This window comes from Haliaeetus leucocephalus, unplaced genomic scaffold, assembly GCF_000737465.1.
Source record: "Haliaeetus leucocephalus isolate CR32 unplaced genomic scaffold, Haliaeetus_leucocephalus-4.0 Scaffold200, whole genome shotgun sequence".
NCBI lineage: Eukaryota > Metazoa > Chordata > Aves > Accipitriformes > Accipitridae > Haliaeetus > Haliaeetus leucocephalus.
The window spans coordinates 858,239-876,280 of record NW_010972636.1 but is presented as its reverse complement, the minus strand read 5'-3'; the positions used below and the strand labels follow the sequence as shown (position 1 = coordinate 876,280).

The 18,042-nt window shown below is 43.2% G+C and overlaps 1 protein-coding gene across 6 annotated transcripts in view; it reads right to left on the bottom strand.

The window, feature by feature from the left end:
- Positions 1-18,042, bottom strand: part of TNNT3 (troponin T type 3 (skeletal, fast)) — a 31,855-nt gene that overhangs the window by 11,833 nt on the left and 1,980 nt on the right. The window contains exons 2-10 of one of the 6 annotated variants that reach the window (XM_010566006.1): positions 14,924-14,958; positions 13,756-13,769; positions 13,017-13,034; positions 11,395-11,406; positions 10,449-10,466; positions 8,788-8,802; positions 6,434-6,448; positions 3,838-3,849; positions 2,612-2,623 (exon numbers count right to left, since the gene is read on the bottom strand). In XM_010566006.1, the coding sequence (XP_010564308.1) occupies positions 2,612-2,623; positions 3,838-3,849; positions 6,434-6,448; positions 8,788-8,802; positions 10,449-10,466; positions 11,395-11,406; positions 13,017-13,034; positions 13,756-13,769; positions 14,924-14,943 (136 nt within the window). In that variant the 5' untranslated portion in view covers positions 14,944-14,958. Of the gene's footprint in view, positions 1-2,177; positions 2,196-2,611; positions 2,624-3,837; positions 3,850-6,433; positions 6,449-8,787; positions 8,803-10,448; positions 10,467-11,394; positions 11,407-13,016; positions 13,035-13,755; positions 13,770-14,923; positions 14,959-18,042 lie in introns of those variants that run through there. The other 5 variants (XM_010566007.1, XM_010566008.1, XM_010566010.1 and 2 more) reach the window with 5 other exon arrangements.

Here is an 18,042-nt window from a genome sequence, read left to right as displayed (position 1 = left end):
GGGTGGGGGCGGGGGAAGTAGACAGGAAATAACTGGTTTTGTTTGTTGACCTTGGTTGCCAGGATCGACATCTGTCTGTCAAAAACTGCAAATTTAGTTTCAGCTGCCACATCAGCTCTTTAAACTTAATTAAACCAACAAACAATTGTAAAAATAAAAGGAAAAATTAAGGTTAGTAGGTCTTGAAATAAGAAATTGTAGTTAGAATATTTAAAGGTACCTCCAGAAAACCAGAAAAGGGGATAACAAAGAAATAGGAGCCTTTATTAAAAAATAAACAGTAATAAATCTGTCCTTTGCAGTGCATGACCCAGCATTGGTCCATACTGTATGCACCAAAAGCAGCCCATGGTTGTGATTTATTTTGAAATGCCCCTTCTTTCATGACACTGAGTCAAGGAACTGGTCCAAAATTGGTTGACAAGCAGGAATTGTCATAGCAAATTCCTGTTCCTATGGCAGATTTTGACTGACATTCTGGTTATTCTGCCAATGAACCATGGGACCGTGACAAAATCCCCACATACAACCCTGCCAGAAGAAGGCAAGAGCCACTGGAAATCCAAGTTCACTGCCCTGGTGGTTAGACAGTTTCTGAGTTTCTGGTTTCCAAAAGGGTTAGCACAGGGAGAGTACACACCACCATAATTACAACCTTGCTTTCTCCTGCGCAATCTATGAGATATTCACACAGTGCTCCCCTTCTCTATGAATCCATCTGAACTGCCTTTACTTCATTCAGAAATCCCTAAACATCCTCCCCTAATCCCACTTTTCAGAAGCAACATATCTAACTCACACTGTGTCCTTGGGGGGAAAAAAAAATTAATATGCTATTAAAAATAAAAGGAAAGAAAGAGAAAAAAAAGGAGAGAGAGGGGCTTAGAAAGGTCCTCAGCGTATTTCCCTAAATAAGGAAAAAGCCTGAAAAATGAGCAAAATTAAAACAAACAAACAACAACAACAAAAAATTACAAAACAAGGAAACGGAGACAATGCAGGGTGGTTTCAAGTGGCACTGGGCTTTGTCTTTCAAAACAGCTGGCCAGGTGTTTTAGGGATTGGGGCAGTCAGAACACAACCAAGCTACTTCAAAGGCCTGTAAAAGCCTGTGAGTCAGTCTATACATTTAAACTGGTTTTGAATTTGGCCCAGGGGGGCTAAGTTATCTTACACACATACAAGAGCAAAACTGACTCTGCAAACATTTAGATTTGGTCCTTTCACATCAGCCTTGTGCCCACCTATGTGCTCCAGCACCCACTCAACCAAGTTATTATGAACACGCTATCTTAAGCCCATGGCCTGCCCCACCAGTCTGAATAAATTTATTCACATGCTTGATGTTTAGCACAATTTTAAGTGAATGGCTGGAGCAGAAGTTTAAATATCTGTAGATTCAGTCCTGGAGACCATGACCTTCTAAGGTTGGGTGAGAAAGGCATGTCTATGCAGGGCTCAGCTCCATTTTCAAGCATGCCACTATGATTTAAGAGATACTTTCCTGATTTTTGGGAGGATAGAGAAGGCTTGCCGATGAAACCTATGACACGATAGGTTCTAGCTAAAAGACAAGTCCAGAGCAAGCTTCTAGAGCTTGGTTTTCACCATCTACTATCCTAATGAGGATGTACAGGCTTCTCAGTGCAACAGTGACTCCCCAAGGGTGACTGGATATGCACAGTGAGCGATTCTTCGTGGCAGAGATGTTTTAGCCCAGTTCCTGAGTTTAAAATCAAGTGAGGGACAAAAACAAATACGGAAAAAAGGGTGAGATGTTAGAAAGGTAACTTTGTTGTCCTAAGACAACACCAAGCTACCATCATAGAATTCGCCGCCTTCATCAGCTGTAGGTTGAAGGATAAAAGCAAAAGAGAAGCAGCATAGTAGTCAATCCACAACCAGCATTGTTCTCCTAAGAGCAACTGTCCCCACTCCCTCCCTGCTACGCTGGGAACCTTGGACTCTCTAGAGATGGAACAAGAAGAAAAAAAGACCTTTTTGGTGATATGATTTGGCAAACATACAGCCCTTTTCTCCATGTTCATCCAAAGCTATCCAGAGAGACCTTTTCCCTCCCGTGCTCTCTTTGCTCTTGAACAAGGTCAGTGTTTTTAACACTGTTTCCTCAGCACTGAAAGAGAAAAAAGGTGAGAGTCTGTAGATGCATCACATACCTTCTTCAGGGGCTTCCTCTGTTGGTGTCATGGTGCAAGCAGTGATGGAAAGACAGGAAATAGAGAAGAAAAAAAACAAACAAAAACAAAAACAGAACAGATATTTAAAGCTCTTGGAAGCCTGAGAAAGAGACCAGGGAATGCATGAAGGGGGGAGGGGGATAAAGGAAGAAAAGAAAATAAAGGAATTAGTGAATTAAGCCAGGGAGAAAAGGTATCTGGAGAGGCTGTCAGGAGTTAAAGATGCTGTAAGGTTAAAGTAGTAGTAAGCATGGAGATTAAAGGAGAAAAGGGCTGCAAGTGATCATCTTGGTTAATATTTGTTTCTCTTGTTTTGTTCTCTTCTACCAACCCAGGACTCCTGTTCTCTCTGTCACACACATACACTCTTGTGTTGCAACTAGGTGGAGTAAATCAGAAGTCATGTCACATACCTGGCTCATGAACTTCAGGTGTGAAGTGTCATGGAACAAGATGCGATGGAAAATAAGAGAATGAGAACGAGAAACCTGTTATTTCACACACCAAAAGAGCTTTTGAGCCAAAGGGGAAGAGGGGCAGAGAGGAAGAGGGAAGAAAGAAGCAAAGTTAAGAAGTAAACCTGAGGTAAAATAAATTAATTACATTTGAAATAAACAGCACATAAACAGAAGTCACAGGACAGGAAAGGAATTCAGTCAGCTGAAACAGGCAGATTTACGATAATAGTACGATACTTAAAAAAACCTGAGCATTACATGACATAAAGCACAACCTGACAGCACAGTGTACCAAGGTTTACCTTCATTTGAAATATGCACATGAACATAGTCAGCACTCTCAAAGCACTGTTGGATCCGTCCTTTTCTACAGCAATATTTCAGTCATTTGAAATAAACACAGTGTGGTTTGGAAACCTACTGAAATACCTGCTGTAACTCATCATCAACGTTAGCTAACTTTCAAAGAAGCTCAGTTCTCTTTTCTAGATCTATGGCTTAGGCCGTTTTCTTCCTTGAAGACAACTTTGATGTCTATATAAATCTCCTGCTGTTCTTCACATCCATTTGCAATGTAGAATTATGAACAGATTACTTCATAGGAAGAAAAGGTTCATTAAAAGTCTGTGCAGGTCTACATTTCATTCTTCTAGTTTTTTTGGCGAAGCGAGAATCGATCAGCAATGTGCATTTGCAGGGCAGATTTTGCTTTTCAGCCATACACATGCCACTGAATATTTTGCAAAGCAGGCATAAAAATAATGCAAAATCTCACAGCATTTATATTGCCTGTTACAGTTAATGGGTCAAATTCTGCCCCAAGATTTGAAACGAAGCTTTCCCTATAGGAAGAAACATTCATTCTCGTATCACAGTGCAGAATTTAACCCATTCCACAAGGACACTTTTTGCTGAGCTACTCTTTCACAGTAGTATATGTGTTGCCCTAGTTTTTAGTAAAATTTTCATGCAACAGGTAAGCTTCCTCCTCCTTACTGCTGATTACACTTTACTGAGGAAAAAAAAAATTAAACTAAAAAAATAGCAACCACCCCAAAGGCATGCAAGTTACAAGCTAGCATTAACAGATAGTTTGTTATCTCCTGTCACGTTGTATTCACTTCCCACACACACCATCCCAGCGGACAGACACTGGGGAGTTTAGAAGTTAAATCACATACCTGGAGGGGGGGCTTCATTTAGTAGGAAGTGTCAGGGGAAAATCATAGGAAAGGAAGATAAAAGAATTAGAAATAAGTTATTCAGGAGGGGATCACCTCAAACTTTGGTAAGACAGGGTTGAAGGGTATCATTTGCAGACTAGGTTACAGGGATAGGGTGTTAATAAGAGTGGAAAAGGAGAGTAATTACAATGGAATGTGAAGTAGACATGGAGGAGATGCCATAGAAATGAAAGATAAAGGGAATTTGAATGTTGATGAATTGCAATGGTTTAAATCATGCAACTATATAAACAGTGGGCAATTGTAGTAACACTGGTGATCCTTAAATTTGAAAGAAAACATACTCAAGAAGAGCATTTTACAAGTGTGCAGTGGTACCTGTGTTTCAGCTATGCACATGCCCTTTTAGCTGTCAGAGCAGTATGGGGATATGAGAGTTACTGCAAGGAAGTACTGCTTTGGATGTATCTCTGCTTGCACTTGAAGCTCCACCATCTAAGAACATCCACTGGCAGATTTGGGGCTTAGCTCTGCAGAACTGGAAATATTCAGGTCTACACAGGGCTTGTCTCTGCTGCAAAGGAGTAGAAACTGCTCAAGCCTGCGTGCCAGGATCCTGCTGCAGGCAATACCTGCGAGTGCAAGCAGCTTGTGCTTCTGCAGCTCGGGTACCTGCTCACTGACCCGGCTGCAGTATAGTCACAGCCCTAAATGGTTTCAGGGGCACTAAAGTGTTTCTTCTAAGCTTCTTAGAAGGTGACTCTTCAGTTACAAACAATAAGTATACTTTCCTATAGGGAAAATAAATTTTAGGGAATCTTAAGAATGGATTGATTCTTCATGACTGGTTTTCTTCAACAACTTCAAATTCCTATGTACAGGAATGCTTCAGATTAATACATAGGAATTTAGATGTCATATACATGCGCTTGGTTAGGTGGAAAGTGTCAGCAAAGAAAAATAAAGGAATTAGAGCAAGAACTGCACAACAGCAATAACTCTGAACTTGTGCGGGCCACAGCTATGACTTAGAAGATGTGTTAGACAAAGACAGCATTAATAACAGAGAAACTAAATAATCATACAGTGATATGAAAAGCTGGGACGGTCTCCCTCTGACATAGAAGTTTTCTTCTAAGCTTGTTATATTTACATCTTCTTTATAAACTTTCCTTTTTGTTATGCTTCATGTTACAGAGGGAAAAGAAAACATGGGGAGGCTGTAGGTATGGCTTTATTGTTAATCAGATTCTGTTAATACCTGGTGCTTTGCACAAATTTCAAGCTCATATGTATGTCAAAGCTTAAGACCGACACTCAAGTAGTGAATGGCAGTTCAATAAATACCAGGGAAAAGAGGTACAGAGGCAGGGAAAGCAGCTGGGATGGTAGCAGTGACCTTTAACTTGTGCAAACCAAGGTCAGAAAAACCTTAGGAGCAGCTAACAGACAAGAATGAATATGGTTAAAAGGAGAAGAAAAGGACATGAACGAAGAAGTGTCGAGAACAGGGGGGAAATGAGAAGCAGCTCACAGATGGATGTTGAAGTGTTAAGTCATGCAAAAATCAATCGGACAGCTTTCACCTCACTCACTTCAACCCTGGCAAAAGTACTGATCTCATCTAAACTAAGAGGCTGGTCTCCCTCTGCGGACAGCAGAGTGAAATAGCTGGGATGGGCGGCTGTTGAGATGTGACTACTTTAATAAAGCTACTCCAAATGGCACAGAATAATTTTCACAAACACTTTAGAGGACGCTCCAAGTTCAATGGCTGCTTTTCCAGAGAGTAAACATTATAATGTTCCCATACACAGTGTCAGGATGGATCTGAGTCCAGTCAGTGGCTATTATTACAGCTTATACACAGAGATATTTGTTTACAAAAATGTTATTACATTTTTCATGCAACAGTTAGCCTTTATCCTCATTATTATGCATCACAGAGCAGAGGAAATTATTACTGGTGGAAGGTGTAAGGAAGCTGCAAGTTACAGTTTATCATTAATATTTGATTTTTATCTGTTTTCTTCCACCATCTTTGAATTCCTGAGTATAATATTAGAGTTGCTGGTATCATTTTCCAACAGAAATCATAGTTTCAATTAAATTTCAATATTTCAAAACTCATGTAGATTTAGCTAAGATTTTGGTTTAAAAAAAAGAAAGTTTCACAACCATAAAATGTTGCATAGATATTAACATCTCCAGAAAAAACCTTTTCATTTTTTGCCTTGTGACAATCTCTCATTCCAGATTTGTTCTTGCGTTACACTATATACACCACATTATCCATAAAGTCAATGCTTCAGAAGCATCTAAAATAGAATTTTCATTTCAAAATTTGGAAATCTTCCATAGAGGAAATAGGAAAAAAAAATGTTGAACAAAATGTTTTGTTTCAACTAAATAAAAAAAATAATTTTCAATAGCTGCCAAACAAGGCATTCTTCCTTTTTTTGTTGTTGTTTGAAAAGTTTCCAGTTTGTCCCAATTCAGAACATGACCCAATTGTGAAATTGCCAAGCGCAACTGAATTTCCAGCACACAATAACCCTTCAGATTGACGCAGAGGAATTCAGAAGTCACATACCTGGTTCATGGACTTCTTTAAGAGGGAAGTAGCAAGGAAGGAGATGCAAAGAAAGATAAAAGAATTAGAGCAAGAAACAGAGGATGATTAAAAAAACCTTACACTTTTTTTAGCCAGGATGGAGGGATTAGAGGGATAAAAACCATTAATAAGATTAAAAGAGAAATAGAGGGCACATATGGATGTCAATTAGAAAATCATGGAGGGGTAGGACAGGGGATGTTGGGAGAGAAGAGATACAGATGACTAACATTATTCATAATGTTATAAATCAAGTGCCATTGGTAGCCTTTAGTTGACAAAAATATTTGCTTGTATTTAAATCAAGTCCATTACCCATAGGTTTGAATGTGCAAAAAGGCTATAAACAATCTGTTCTTATTCATGTGCATAGAAATCCCAGCCTCTGCAGAAATCAGTGGGCTCGGAGGAGCTGGCATTGATTTCCTTAGTGCTCAGGATTTCACCACTGGTGTGTAGAGCCGCACACCAATGTGGGAAGGTAAGTATTAACATGTTACTGCTCTCCGACCTGCAGGATAAAGTATCCGATGAAAGCCTAGCTGGACATGCAGAGAGGGGGAGGCAGAAGGGCAATTGAAAGGTAAATGGGTTTGGGCTGGCAGGCTGATGCTTTAATAAGCATGACCTACTATTTTGCTGATCACACAGATTGTCTTACCAGATCTGGACTTCAATTCACATTATAAAATCAAGCAAAAATGCAACCCTGCTACCCCACGTTTTTGCATAATGCACATTAACCCAGAAACATACCCAATAGTTAAGGAAAAAGCATGCAACTACATCTTTTCTCTGAATTGGCATTTTCTGCAAATATGCTGCAACCAAAACGATGCCACTTGGTCTAATCCTTAGCCCAACAGAAAACTAGGTATGACACAGTGTCACTTGTTGCTCATGACTTCAGATGTAAGTCTCTCCACATCAGCATACATTGCTACAAAGGTGAGTTTTTTCTCGGCACAGTGGCAGGGGGACAGGAGGAAGAGGTACACTTGACCAAGGGATGTGGCATTGCCACAGGGCACGGCTGTCCCACCTCCAGCCCCGGTGCATGGCATAGAGGAAATGCTTTTGGGAGCACTGTCCCTGTACCAACTGGTATCCATACGGATAGCATGGTTAGAGACATCAGGGCACTGGAGAATATGTAAGCAATGCCCAGCCTGTGCTTCGGGCATTTTTTTCAAAACAGCGGTTAGTACTTATTACTCATCACACTGCTTATCCTATGAGAGCGAAGCAGCCGTCAGTGAGCATGCAGAGGATATTTTTGCATTGTCTCCTCTTCAACCACCTCCAGAATTCCTGCACGTGTTACCACTCCAGTCAGAAACAGAGGAATTCACAAGTCATGGCACATACCTTCCTCATGAGCTTTAGCGGGTGGGAAGAGTCACAGAGCAAAATGCAAAGGAAGACAAGAGCGTTAGAAACATCGGAATAACTTTTCACTCATACAAAATGGACAGGGAGGGAAATCCTGAGAATATATTGCAAGGAAATAAAACGAATATGGATGTGAAAAGCACTACTGGAAGTAAGGGTACAAATGGTCTGAGAGATTAAAAACATAAAGCTGATTTAAGTCTCTGCATCAGATGACATTTGTCTTATATGCACATTCCTGGAGTCCTGCATAAAGCCCAGAGCAGCATGCTGTTTCACAACTTTGACGCTCTCCCAAGTGGATTTACAACCTGATGCCAGCAGCTTTTTGGTGGCACGTGGCTGCACGTACTACCGTGAGACAGTAGTCTAGAAAGTCTATAGCATGAAGAAGAAAACCATCTTTAATCATCTGCAAAGCTAAAGCACCAAAATTATTACCAGTTGCTTTATACAACAGAGTTTAAACTGAAAAAAGGACATGTGGAAAGGCTATCGTAAGAATGTCAGCCCGGTAAAGGGGTGCAAATCCTCTCCGCAGCTGCAGCATCGGCAGCTGCTGTAGCACCAGACCAATCATGGGCACATCTGCACATCAGCCAGAGGCCTGACCCACCCCGAATGGTCCAAAATAAGCTTCCCAGGGAGACCCAACCAGTCTCAGAGCGAAGGCTTTCAACCTTCATCCTTTTAAGAGGTTTACATTTCCCAGCGGTTTTGATACTTTTTTTTTATGCAACAGTTACCACACAGCATCGCCAGTGCATTCAATGTCAAGACAGAACATGAAGGAAGAGAGTACAAAAAACAAAATGGGAGCAAGTTTTGTTCTATATTAATATGCCTATTTTTAACTGCTGTTTCCTTTTACCATCTTACGGCTTACTGGCTAAACCAGAGCTTACTCTGAAAGATGGGAATTCAGGGGTCCTGTCACATACCTTCCTCCTGAGCTTCTTTAGGTGGGAAGAGCCACAGGACAGGATGCAAAGGAACATGAGGAGAAACACATTATTACATGGGCTGATATTACACAGGTTGAAAACTCTGTTAAGCCAGAGGGGAAAGTTTTATCCCAGTAAAGGATTCACTAATGGCTAGGAAGGGAAGGAATTTGAGGCATATGTGGTTGGGAAACAACTTCACCATGAGAGGCGATGAGGCAAAAGACACATTGGAGAGGGAAAATTTCCCAGTAAGCTCAAATACGTGCTGAAATTTCTCTCCAATTCCCATTTTAGAGGAACAACCTCCTGCCATTGCCCGGATGGGCTTTATGGGAAGCTCTGCACACGGCAGGAGCGGCAGAGAGGCTGGGTTACCACCAAGCCAACGTCTGTCGGACCTTGCACCGAGACCATTCCCATGTGTTAGCCTGCAGCAGAGCCAGTCATGGAGGAGAGGTGGAAAGCAAGGACAACAGAAGCCATAAGGCAAAGTAACTGGGTCCTGCTCCTCTCACACCATGCTTGAATCCCCCCCCACGGCCAAGGAGACAGCGGGGAGCAATTCGGAAGGCAACAGCACATACCTGCTTCATGAGCTTCGTCAAGTGGGACATGGAGGAAAGCAAGAGCAACAAGATGGAAAACGAGAAAAGTTAGACTAAAGAGTGTGTGAATGCAACAGGGGGGTCTAAAAAACCACAGGGGGTATGAAATAGAGAAACAGAAGAGAAGATGAAATGGAGACAGGCAACCAAAGCACACACAGGTACAAGAAATGTAAAACCTTCAGGACCTGGATGCTGTAAAAACCCTGCAAACCGCTCAGAGCGGGTCTCCCATGGCATTATAAACAGGTTTACCCTTGTTTCAAATATACCAAGCTTTGCAAATGTGGAACCAACACACCCTTTGGCTCTTCGTACCCAGAGCAACGTGTCTCAGACTTCTCAAGTGCAAAGGGTGAGTTTCTGTTCCAGCCCCTCTTCTGCCCTGCCTATCCCACCTTGCAAATGCTGCATGCAGTGTGGGGATCCAGCTGGAGTTACTTGCCAGAGTCTACATAGATATAATTAATAAGATCTGCATTCTGCAGTATTATTATTTATATTATATATAATATGATATATTATAGTCTACAAACTTATAATATATACAATGTACTATATATAATATTACATATTATAGAATATGTACTATGTAACATACGGCTACACACATACCTTATCACAGATGGATTTTTATTTCAAAAATCCATCCGACCATTATCTGCCAAGCTACATAGGAGAAACCAGTTGACACCTGAGAGAAACCTTTCTAGCCAGACCCCAGCTGTTCCGTGGCAGGAGTTAAAAACACCTAGGGCTAAAAATCAGCCTCAGAGCCTGCTGTGGCTTGGATGAAGGGATGGTATCTGCATCTCCCATGCTGCTCCCTCCCCAAAACCGGAGCAGAGGTGTCCACACAGATACTCAAGGACATGGGGCACCCTCTGAAACTTGTGCAAGGGACAAGAAAAGCCCTCTGCCTGCAGATTGTTTGTCCCAGCATCTTTCTCTTGCCTCTTGCTTTCTTCTACCACCTTCCAAAATTGAGGCACACATCAGCACCAAGCCCTGCTGCAGGAAAAAGGGGGGCTGAGAAGCTGTTTTACGTACCTTCTTCTTGAACCTCTTCTGTGGTGGGAAATGTCATGCAGCAAAGGGAACAGGAGGAGAGAAATTAAAGTGAGAAATATCTTATTGGAACATTCTTGAGGTTTGCCAAGCTCCCAGGCCGTTAGGGGTAAGAATACACAATGATGGAATTACAGGGTGAGAGAGAATTAAAAATAACATTTTTATGAGCATATTACAGGGTTATAAATGTCACTGAAATATGGGAATACGACCACAAATGAAAACCACATAAAAAAGGCATCCAATATTTTATTATTTATTAGAGCTGGCTAAAATTTCCTACAACTGACTTTTGGTGAATTTTCAACCAAAAATAAAATTGCTGAATTTCTTTAGTTTTAGATCTTTTTCTCAAATGGCGAAAAATTTTCACCAATGTGTATCAATTTTTGAAATTTCCAAGAATTTAATTCTTGAATTTCAACAGAAGGATATAAACTTTGCAGGGTGTCCCCCTCCCTTTTAAAAATCTAAGCTTTTAGAGGCAAAGGAGAGGAATTGACACTGTTGTGACCAAAAAAAAAAAAAAGTAAAATAGTTCAGTAAAAAAGGTAGACCAAAACAAATACATATATATATATTCGCTTCCATATACATACATGTGTATACATATATACACATATAGATATATATATAAATCATATATATGTGTGTATATTATATACATTGGGGTTTATATATGCATGTATTTTATTTATTTTTTTATATACACACACAAATGCTTTGTTTTGTTTTTTTTTAAACAAAAAATGAGGCCCATTTTCCTACCAGCTCAATAAGTGACATCAATGTCCATCATTGCATTGATGTCTGTGGCTTGGGACCGAGTCCCAGCCACTGGGTGTGAACCATTTGCTCTGGATTTCTTCACACACATTCTTCCTCCACACTGAGAGAGAAAGAAAGCAGAAACCATGTCACATACCTTCTTCCTGAGCTTCAGGTGGCAAGTGTCATGGAACAAGAAGCAACAGCAAGCAGGAAAATGAAAACAGAAAACTGTTAGAAACTGGTATTGGGGTGAGCTAAGGTCTGGAGAAAAAAGTGGTTAGACAGTGATGGAGAAAAGTTATATGGAAAGGAAATGGATGACTTTGGAAGAGGACACAAAGGCCAAGCAAAAGTGGGGAGCAAGGAGAAGATGCACCTCAGAGGAAACAGTCATGCAGATTAAAAAAGTATGACATAACCTGCCTATTGATTTCATATTAATCGTTAAATTTTTGAAACCCAAAGGTGGACAGTTAGGAAAGTAAGGAGAAAGGCAAGAAATGCTTCTCCTTTAAGTAAGGCTTGTCTTGTAGAAGCAACACCCTTTATTTACTCTTTGGACATTTGACAAGGCATGAAGGATGGAGCATGAATAGCACTTTCACTTCCCCGGCTCTGCCCCTCCGGGCGGGACTAGAGACACGATGATGACTGAAGGCAGCCCTACAACCCATTTGGTGTCTTTATTTTCTTTCTTTTTTTGAGCCTGTGATCCCCTCAGAAGCAATGCTGGGGGAATTAGAGACAGAAGGATAATGTACCTTAGGGCAGGAACTACTCTCAGCATGGCCACAGTTGCACCTCTGTTCCCACCACCACTGATAAGAATTAGCCAGTTGCAACAATTTGGGGGAATCCGTGGGGAGAAAAAAAAAAAAGCTGTATATAAAATCCCCAAATGGACATTTCCACACAGGGGCAAGTCTGTCTCAGAGCTGGTTTCATACCCTCCACGTGCAAATATTCCACCTCCCAGTAAAGGTTTTGCTCTTGACCCCTTAGAAGATGTCTTGGACACTAAGGGCAGATCCTGGGAGAAAGCCCCAGAGTTTGGCCCTCATCTCTGTCCAAGACACCTTGGGAAAATGAAGGACAACAACCGGCAGCTACGTTCGCCTGAACTGAAGCCAATGTGTCAAAAGTGCCCAACAAAGACAGCAATACATCTCCAAAATCTTCCTCTCCCTGCTGCCTACAAAAGCTGAAACAACTCGGGTGAAAAGGGCTTTTCATGCTCCATCCTTCCAGATCAGCACTCTGTCTCTCGCAGCTTGTCAAATCACCTTTTGCCAGCTAAAGGCGCATTAAAAAACTTCATCTTTGCCAGTCGGTACTCTGCCTCACCTTTTCCATCCTCGGCAGCACCCTGTCAGGTGCTCCTCAGGAGCTGGGCAACCTGCTGCTCTTTTCAATTTCAGAATTTAAACTCAGTCCGTGGATGTGGCCAAAATGAGAATGGCAGGATTTCCCTGATGATACATTGTGTGGGCTCTGCGCCAGTTCCTGCTCTAAAATGCTCCGAGTTTACGGACAGGTTAGCTCCCAGCTTCACAACCATCCCCTACAGCTCATAGAAATACTGTATTTCACCGTAACGTGAAGGCTCTGCACCTCATGGCCTAACAGCCTGTTTTATGATTTCCGACTGATTTACTGATCAAGTGTTTCAGATCACCTTTAGCGGCAAGCGCCAAAGAGAAGGGTGAAATACAGACAAGGAAAAAGCAGGACGAAGAATCAAAGAAAGATAAATTACGTTCCAAGTTTTTTTGTTACCTTCTTCTTCGTACTCCTCTGCATTGAAGTAGGGGAGAGGGAAAAAAAAAAGAGCAGACAAATCAACCATCAGCCTTGATGCATCAGTAGGACATTACCCATGGCAGAGCCCTTTGCACTCACAGGCATGCCGGGCAAGATGGTCTCTGAGAGGCCGCTTCCAAATCAGCAAGTAAAATAACAAATAAAATTACTTTGAGAAAAAAGAGGAGGTATAAAAAGGGGAGGAAGGCGATATTGTACTGAATTTTTTCTTGGGCAATGGGAACTCAGGTGTACACACACAGAAGGAAAAAGGTGGCAGAGAGGGCCTCCGAGTATAAGAAAAAACAGCAAAGAAAAAAATGGTTTATGTTTATTGCTTATATATATTGTGGGGTTTTATGTTTTAAACCAGAAAATATTACATATACAAAAGCCTCAAAGTAAATTGCCAGCAGATGGCAGTGCCCCTACAAAAACTAGCAGCGTCCCCTGCAACCAGGGCATCAATGTGGCGCTGAAACCCTAAGGGCTGCCTGCAGGACGAAGACTGCCAAAGTGCTACAAGTAGTGTAAAATCACCGGAACCTGGTGACAGTCAGACGGACAGATGCACAAAAAAGAAACCTCAGATTTGTCTAACCGTAGCGGCACTTTTTGTTAACATCTCAACAATGGGCAGAAAGGAGAACACGGACACGGCCAGCGAATGCTGCAGGCTTGCATGGAAGCAATTAGAGACAGATTTAAGACTTACCCTCTCCTTGCTCCCTGCGAGAGAGGAAAAAAGGTTATTGAAACTAGATAAATATGTCTTCCACTCCATATTATCGCCAAGCTTTAAACCATGTGCTGAAGCAACCCAATGCACTGTTGTTTAAAGTCTGCTGTTTCTTCTTTCCCCCATTCTCCCTCTGCTCTTCCAGGAGCCATTTGGTTTTAAGAGTAGTAAAGTAACTGGGTTTGGGTTTTATTTTAAATAGTGCTGCTGATTCTGAAGGTGGCTATGGATCCATATCCAGGAATAATCCTACCACCACAGGGCTATAACACGATACCCACACGTGAGCGCTGTGCAGGGGCTGATGAAGTTGGACCTCAAGCCAGCCTGCAGCCAACGGCCCACGCCAACCCAGATGTGCTACAGGCTCCCTGAACCCTAGGGCTGTCTAATAAAAATTTGGCATAAACCAGATGCTGGTCAATGTTTGTCCCATGGCTGTAGCAACATCAGTTTTGCGGTCTGTTCCTACTCTTTGCCCCCACCTTGCCAGCTTCTCCTGCTCTACCATCACCTTGCTTGGAACCCAAACCCCAGAGCAGCCCTGGGGCCAGACCCTAAACGAGGGAGGTGTTTGTTAGAGATTGCCTGAAAAAGGTGCCAAATCACATCTTTGGAAATATTTTTTTTAAGAGCAGGCTGGACAAAATGGCACAGGTTGAGCTGAGCCTCCCTTGTAGCAGAGAAGGGGGCTAAGTGACCACTGCAGGTCTGTCCCTGATGCCTCTAATCCCACGATTGCCCTAAATCTCCCCTCTGTATCTATAGATGCATAAACATCAAATAACTCCATTGGGTTTGGTCATATTACTCTAGATTTGTTAAATCAGGGCAGAAAGCGGCTCCTCCACCACACTGTGGTTTATTCCCCCTCCTCCAGGTGTAGGGCCACAGCCACTGAGGACAGGCTGAGCTGGGTGGAGGTGTTTGGGGGACATCTTGTGTTGGACAGGGAGGGTATCAAGTGAACTTTGATGGACCCTGTGACACTCAAAGCCAACACGGCCCTTCCCCAGTGCCACGGGGGGCTTCAGGCTGTGCACAGAGCGGCACCCAGTCCCTCCTCCCCGTGGGGATGCCCTCGCTTCGCTGCGTGGAGCCAAGCTGAAGAGACGAACATGCAGGCGGCTTTTTCTCTACTTACACTTCCTCGGTATCAGACATGTTGGCAGTGAGTTTCTAGACAAAAGATGAAGAGAAGGAAAAAAAAAAAAAGGTGTTATTAGTGAGAGTGCCTCCTAAAAACTGCCAAGGCAGGAGCAGGTGGGTTGACATTTGAGGACGAAAAAGCCAGGCACCTGCTTTCCCACACCGCAGCCAATCCCCCACCACCACTGCCATTTTGGGAGCAGCACAGACCTTTGCCAGGCAGGTCAGAGGAGAAGGAGAGGGGAAGAGGAAAAGATCATCTGGAAAGACATGCCCTGTCAACTCAGCTCCTTCCCACAGGCAGGCCCAGGGGGGAAGACTGAACCTGGGTTTAAGTTACAAATCCTCCAGAGCTCAGGGATATGGGCGCAGGCCAGGGTGTCCTCTCACACCCATCTGACATTTCCATCGCTCCAGCAAGATCAGAGAAATTTTTCCTTCTTTTATGCTACCACAAGTGGGAAGGCACCAGCTCCAAAGCATTAGTCAGAGCTAACAAAAAAAGTAACTGAAACTACCAATATACCCAGAGATAACTACTCATTCGTCAGCACCCAAAAGTGTGTCTGGTTTATACAGCTGGTGAATGCATGGACAATTATCTATTGATTAGTGCAAGATGAAAACTGGCCACATGCCTGGTTAGGCAATTCATATCAGTATAACCAGGTATATTTATTGCAACCAGTCTTCGCACCACGGGGCAGAAACGAACCCATCCACGGCGCTGTCATGGCTTGCATTTCTGCACAGCCCGAGTCAGGGCTGCCTGCAGACCACCGCCCGCAGAACCCTGCAGCCGGGAAAGTGCGAGGGATGGATATGGCCACTCTGCTGATCTTTGCTGGACCCCAAATGTGTGTATCAGAGTCTCAGATGGAATCAGAGGGAGCAGCACTGCTATTTGGGGAGCATCGTGGTAACGTTGCACGCTGCGCTGGGTTCGGTGATGGCAGTTGTACAAAGTTATGGCTCTACCTAAAAGCATCAGCTGCCCTGAGGCCAGGGGAGGAGGTGGGGAAGGGGCCCCCAAAACTTCCTCCCAATCCACAGCCGGTCTTAAATTAGAAAGCCAGGCTCCTCCTCATTGGGAAACCCAAACCATGACTTTCCTGACTTCATTACTCAGCTGATATATGAGAGATGTCTTGAAGGAGCAGGTGGGCTGACTTAGGTTCAAAAGGAACAACTGCAGCTCGGCAGCTTTCTATTTCAGAGGAAGGCAGTAATCCCATAGGCTCCAACCCTGCCCTATAAGGGATTCTCTCCATTCCCCAGCAATGAGCCTGGGCACCACACGTTAACACCAACAGGATTTAAACCCCCCATGTTCTAAGCAGCAATAAACAGCCAGCATTTTTTCTTCTGGTTCCTCATTTATCCTCTTTCTGAAATTCAGCATTGCCCTGGAAGTAGTGTCAGCAATGGCTGTGTTATGACACGATCTGAGTAGCTGGATGGGAGAGTGATCTACTGCTAGGACACATGAGATTTGGGTTCAGTGATCTCTTGGTCCCAGGCTGCTTTTACTTTGGTAGCTGTGATTGCCTACTCCTCAAGTGCAACAGCCATCCCAAGGAGTACTTTGGGGACTCTAATCCCACCAGGCAGGAGGAATCTGGGAGGAATTTCAACTCTGCAAAAGGCTTTTCTGCTGCATTGATTCCTGCTACTTCTTCTGTTACTAACTTGGATGCTACAACACCTCTGGTCTCTTTCCCCTGGTCTTTTTTATCTAGATCATCAAATCTTCAGGATAAAGACTTCCAGTTGCTACCTGCACAGTGGCTAGCAGGTTTGCAATCTCATTTTAGCCTCCAAAAATTATTCAAGCTATTAGTAATAATGCTTGACAGTATGTTGGTTTATGCAGCAGGACAGTAGGGCTTCTCCTGGCAAAAGCCCATAGAGGGAACCTGCCAGATGCCCAGCTGTTGGCTTCTTCCAAAATGCATGATCTATAAAGACTCAGGGCAATGGCCAGTCCTCCCACAGATTCTGCTTTTAATTTATAAACCCAGACTTCCTTCTCCAAAGGTGGAGGAGGAAAAAAAAGGACTTAAAGGACTTTGGGCTAAACTCTTCTTCCCTCTCACTCCAGTGAGAAGAGTAATACTGCTCAGTGCTGGAGAAGAAATCAGCTCAAAAGCCCTGCGTATGCATACAGAGAGCGAACGTCTGTTCAGTGTAGGGTAGGCACGTAACGCAGCACATGCTGTTCTTTCCAAGGCAATTGAAGTCAACGGGAGTCTTTGCAATCAGGCTTTCCATTAACAGTTACTGGAATGAGCTCATCTAGTCTCCAGTTTAGCTCTAAGGACATCTTGCCGAGAGTTGTCACATTGGCTGTTCCCCTACACCCTTCCATATTTGTTAATCCAAGCACTGCAAACGCGAATGGGATTTCACATGGCATCTGTCCGCATGCTATAAAAGCCCAGCAAGAATGCCAGCATCCCTGACACCATAAGACCCCAGCCCTGACGGGTTTTCTGGGCCCTGGATAAAATGAATTAATAACAAGTGCATTGGCAGACTCTGTGCAGAGATGAGCCAGACACAGAAACCCCACAGGCTAGGGCAGGGGGCACAAAAAAATCCGGGGGGCGGGGGGGGAATGCAGATTTCAGCCTTGCAAGGGCCAAACATTCAGCCAAGTTTTGTCATTCCGTCGGGAGGAGCTGGCATTTAAGGCTGTAGCTGACTGCCACTGCCCTGGCTGGAAAGCCAAAAATGTCTCTCCTCAAGAACAGCAAGGTGTCTGTCCACTTCATGGCATTCAAAAGCCATGTGGGCCATCAAAGCCAGGGGGAAAATGCAAACCATCATAGCAACAGCCACCTGAGATGAGAAAGGCTCTTTGATGCCCAGCACTGTCCACGTAGCTAACTCCGTCATCAAAGCAGCCAACAAAACCAAACCATATTTACATCCAAAAGGCCATAAAGCAAGCAATCTGCTAAAAGCAGTATTTTTTGCAGTTAGGATTAAGTTTGCTGAAGGCAATGGAAAGTCTCCAGCTGGCTCAGGATTACCCTTTGGTGGAAATCACTTTACACGCAGCAAATGCAGCCTAAGATTAAGGCTGTTAGCACCTTAAGGCAATAACTGGGT